We start from the raw sequence: 2,690 nt of genomic DNA, 5'->3' as shown, positions 1-2,690 counted from the left end.
TATTTGATAGGATACCTCTGCTGAGGGATCCTGTTCTTCCTATAGGAACAGACTGCAGTAGAGACATATTTAGTTCTTCCATGTTTAACTAAGTTAGCAGTAGGAGTCACTCAGCAATTATAGTGCAACTTGGGGATTTAAAATTATCAGCTGTTTTAGTAAAGGGGATTAGAAACTTGTATTATTACAAAAAGTTACAAATTAAAGCTAAAGTCATAATGACACCTGCAGTTCAGACTCTACAAACTCTACTGTTTAGATTTAGACTGAATACAAACATACGGTGACAAAACACTTTGGAAAATGTAATTAATGGAAATGCTACATAGTGTGTAAATATTTAACTCAGCCTTTCACAATTTAGAGTCTTTTCACAGAATTAAAAAAGATGTTCATATTCTAAAATCATACCATAATCACTATAGGCAGCTCTAGTTTCTGCTGTTGCCTCTAAGTTTTCCTCATTCTCCTCCTGAGCTCCTCCATACTCTTGTGGCTTTTCTCCTTCAACATTTTCCTCTGTGAAATACTCATTGTCCTCATAATCATATCTCATTTCTTGCATTGTGTATACAGGTTCTGTGGTGGTTTCTCTAATATTCTCCAGGACTCTACTTTCAGTTCTTTCAATGCCTTCTAAATCATTACCGTAACCAGTTTCATCAGTTCCAGGAAAAGGCATCCTTTGAAGGAGAGAGAGAAAAAAAAAATAAGTATTTAAGCACCAGTACAGCCTTGAGAAATGCATCTGGTTCATTCTTTCTGAATACCATGAAAAAAATTTAGATTCTGATCCTGTCTCTGTTAAAGCTACTTTGAATATTACTAACCCAAAGGGAGAAATATGTTCAGAGAGACACACTCAAGAAGTTTAATAGGCAATTCCAAACCTTTCAATCATAGACACTTGCTGTTGTGTGTCTCCCTGATCTAAGTTTTCACACTCTTCTTGAAGTTCAGGTGAAGGATAACTGTTCATTTCTTCTGTGGGGAAAGTACAGATACCACAGGTTAGTTTTAAATTCCTCCAAACCCCAGTATGTTTAATAAAAAGCACTACATGATTTTTTTTGTTGTTGTGAAATGGACTTTGCATCTGTCAATAAGTAACACACCATATCTGGAGCGACTGGCATTGTGTCCAGGAAAATGAAAATTATGTTAGAGATCAACTAGATGAGAATGAGTCCTGAACCAATCTTTTATACTTTTATCTTGCTCTGTAAGACACTGCTTATCATTCTATAGACACTCTGACTTCTTAGTACATGTCTCTGATGAGGATTTTAAATCAGTGACTATTTTCTTCTTGATATTCTCTTGTTTATATTTCAAAGTACCTAAGACTTGCTAATCTGCAGAAATGTGTCTTGAAAAGTAAAGTTATTTCTCTGCTCTACAGAGAAGGAATAACTGCAGTAAAGGGAGGTTAATGTTAAATCTTTAAACTTGTATTAGCACCAAAGCCTAAAAAGGCATAAACGGCTCAGTTTATCTGGTCATGCCAATGGACAGAGGGGAAATGTAGGCCTAAATCAGGAATGTAACTCTATTCTCTTAGCTGAAGAATGGTCTTTCTTTAGTGAAAGTGGAGTCAAAGTCACACATTAAATACAAACACAAGGGAAAAAAATTACTTAAGACTTTGGCCTAAGACACCATTAGAATATAATTCCATCATTACTGGCACATCCATTAGTGTCCGGCATCTACAGCAAACTAAAAAAGGAAAGACTGGCTAGCTAAATTATAACTAGAAACTGAATGATAGCGCATATACACTGACTACCTTTTTCTACACAGCATTTCTCTTTCTTTCCATAACTTAAGCAAATGCCATTGTGTGTTACTTACGTTGTAGAAGATTTAGAAATGACCGGGTAAATCTCTGAGCGTATAACATCTCAGATGTTGAAACCTTGCCCAGTGTCAGTAAGTGCTGTTCTGTGGGGGAGCTCGACAGCTCCATCAGCTGATCGTCACTCACATCATTGCCAAGCACAAGAGTGAACAAGGTGAATCCTTGGCACTTGGCTCCAAGTGAAATCTCTCCCAGCTTCTCTCTGTCCCACATGCTTGTTTTGCTTCCAACTACTGTAAATATGACCCTGTGTTTTCTTTGTCTGGGGGCTTTAAAGAACACATTTTCAACCGTCCACTGTAGGGCAGAAGCAATAGCTGATGGCCCTTCCAGTTGACGAACAGACTCTTGGATATGTTTCTTCATCAAATCTTTACTGTTGTATGTGACAAGATCAAACTCCAAGGCCACAGGGGTTTGGTTTCTGTCAGGCAGAAAGCCCCGGGGAGCCTGCTGCACCAGTGCCACTCTGATCCCTCCGTATGATTCATTTGGCTGTGAGGAAACGACAAACTGATCTAGCATGTTGCTCACAAAGTCTTTGGCTCGCTGAAACTCTTCACTACTGACACTGCGAGAGCTGTCCATGATGTAAGTGATATCCATATCCATCAGAACAGGGGGAGAAAAAGGTACCTCACAGTTGGCACTTGGTTTGCATTTATCTAGAGAGGAAGAGCCAATAGGCAGCAAACTATTTAGTAACATGACAAAAGCAATACTTTAGAAAAAAAATAAATCACCAAGTCCTATTTTATTTTTCTTAAATTTCAATTAAAAAAAATCAATTCAGCAACTTCAAATCTATTGTTCTAGTAAGGAACAACAG

The 2,690-nt window shown here is 37.7% G+C and overlaps 1 protein-coding gene across 1 annotated transcript; it reads right to left on the bottom strand.

Moving 5' to 3' along the window:
• Positions 1 to 411: 411 nt before the first annotated feature.
• On the bottom strand, positions 412 to 2,467 carry LOC104539219 (collagen alpha-6(VI) chain-like; the record flags this gene model as incomplete). Its single annotated transcript, XM_010182692.1, has 3 exons — positions 1,855 to 2,467; positions 891 to 984; positions 412 to 683 (listed from the first exon to the last, which is right to left on the bottom strand). Coding segments are annotated over exons 1-3 (979 nt in total), but the record flags the coding sequence as incomplete, so codon positions are not given.
• Positions 2,468 to 2,690: the final 223 nt, after the last annotated feature.

The sequence above is a fragment of the Mesitornis unicolor genome, unplaced genomic scaffold, assembly GCF_000695765.1.
Source record: "Mesitornis unicolor isolate BGI_N332 unplaced genomic scaffold, ASM69576v1 scaffold4084, whole genome shotgun sequence".
Lineage (NCBI taxonomy): Eukaryota > Metazoa > Chordata > Aves > Mesitornithiformes > Mesitornithidae > Mesitornis > Mesitornis unicolor.
The sequence above is the reverse complement of the archived record's forward strand: the minus strand, read 5'-3'. Positions and strand labels throughout refer to the sequence as shown.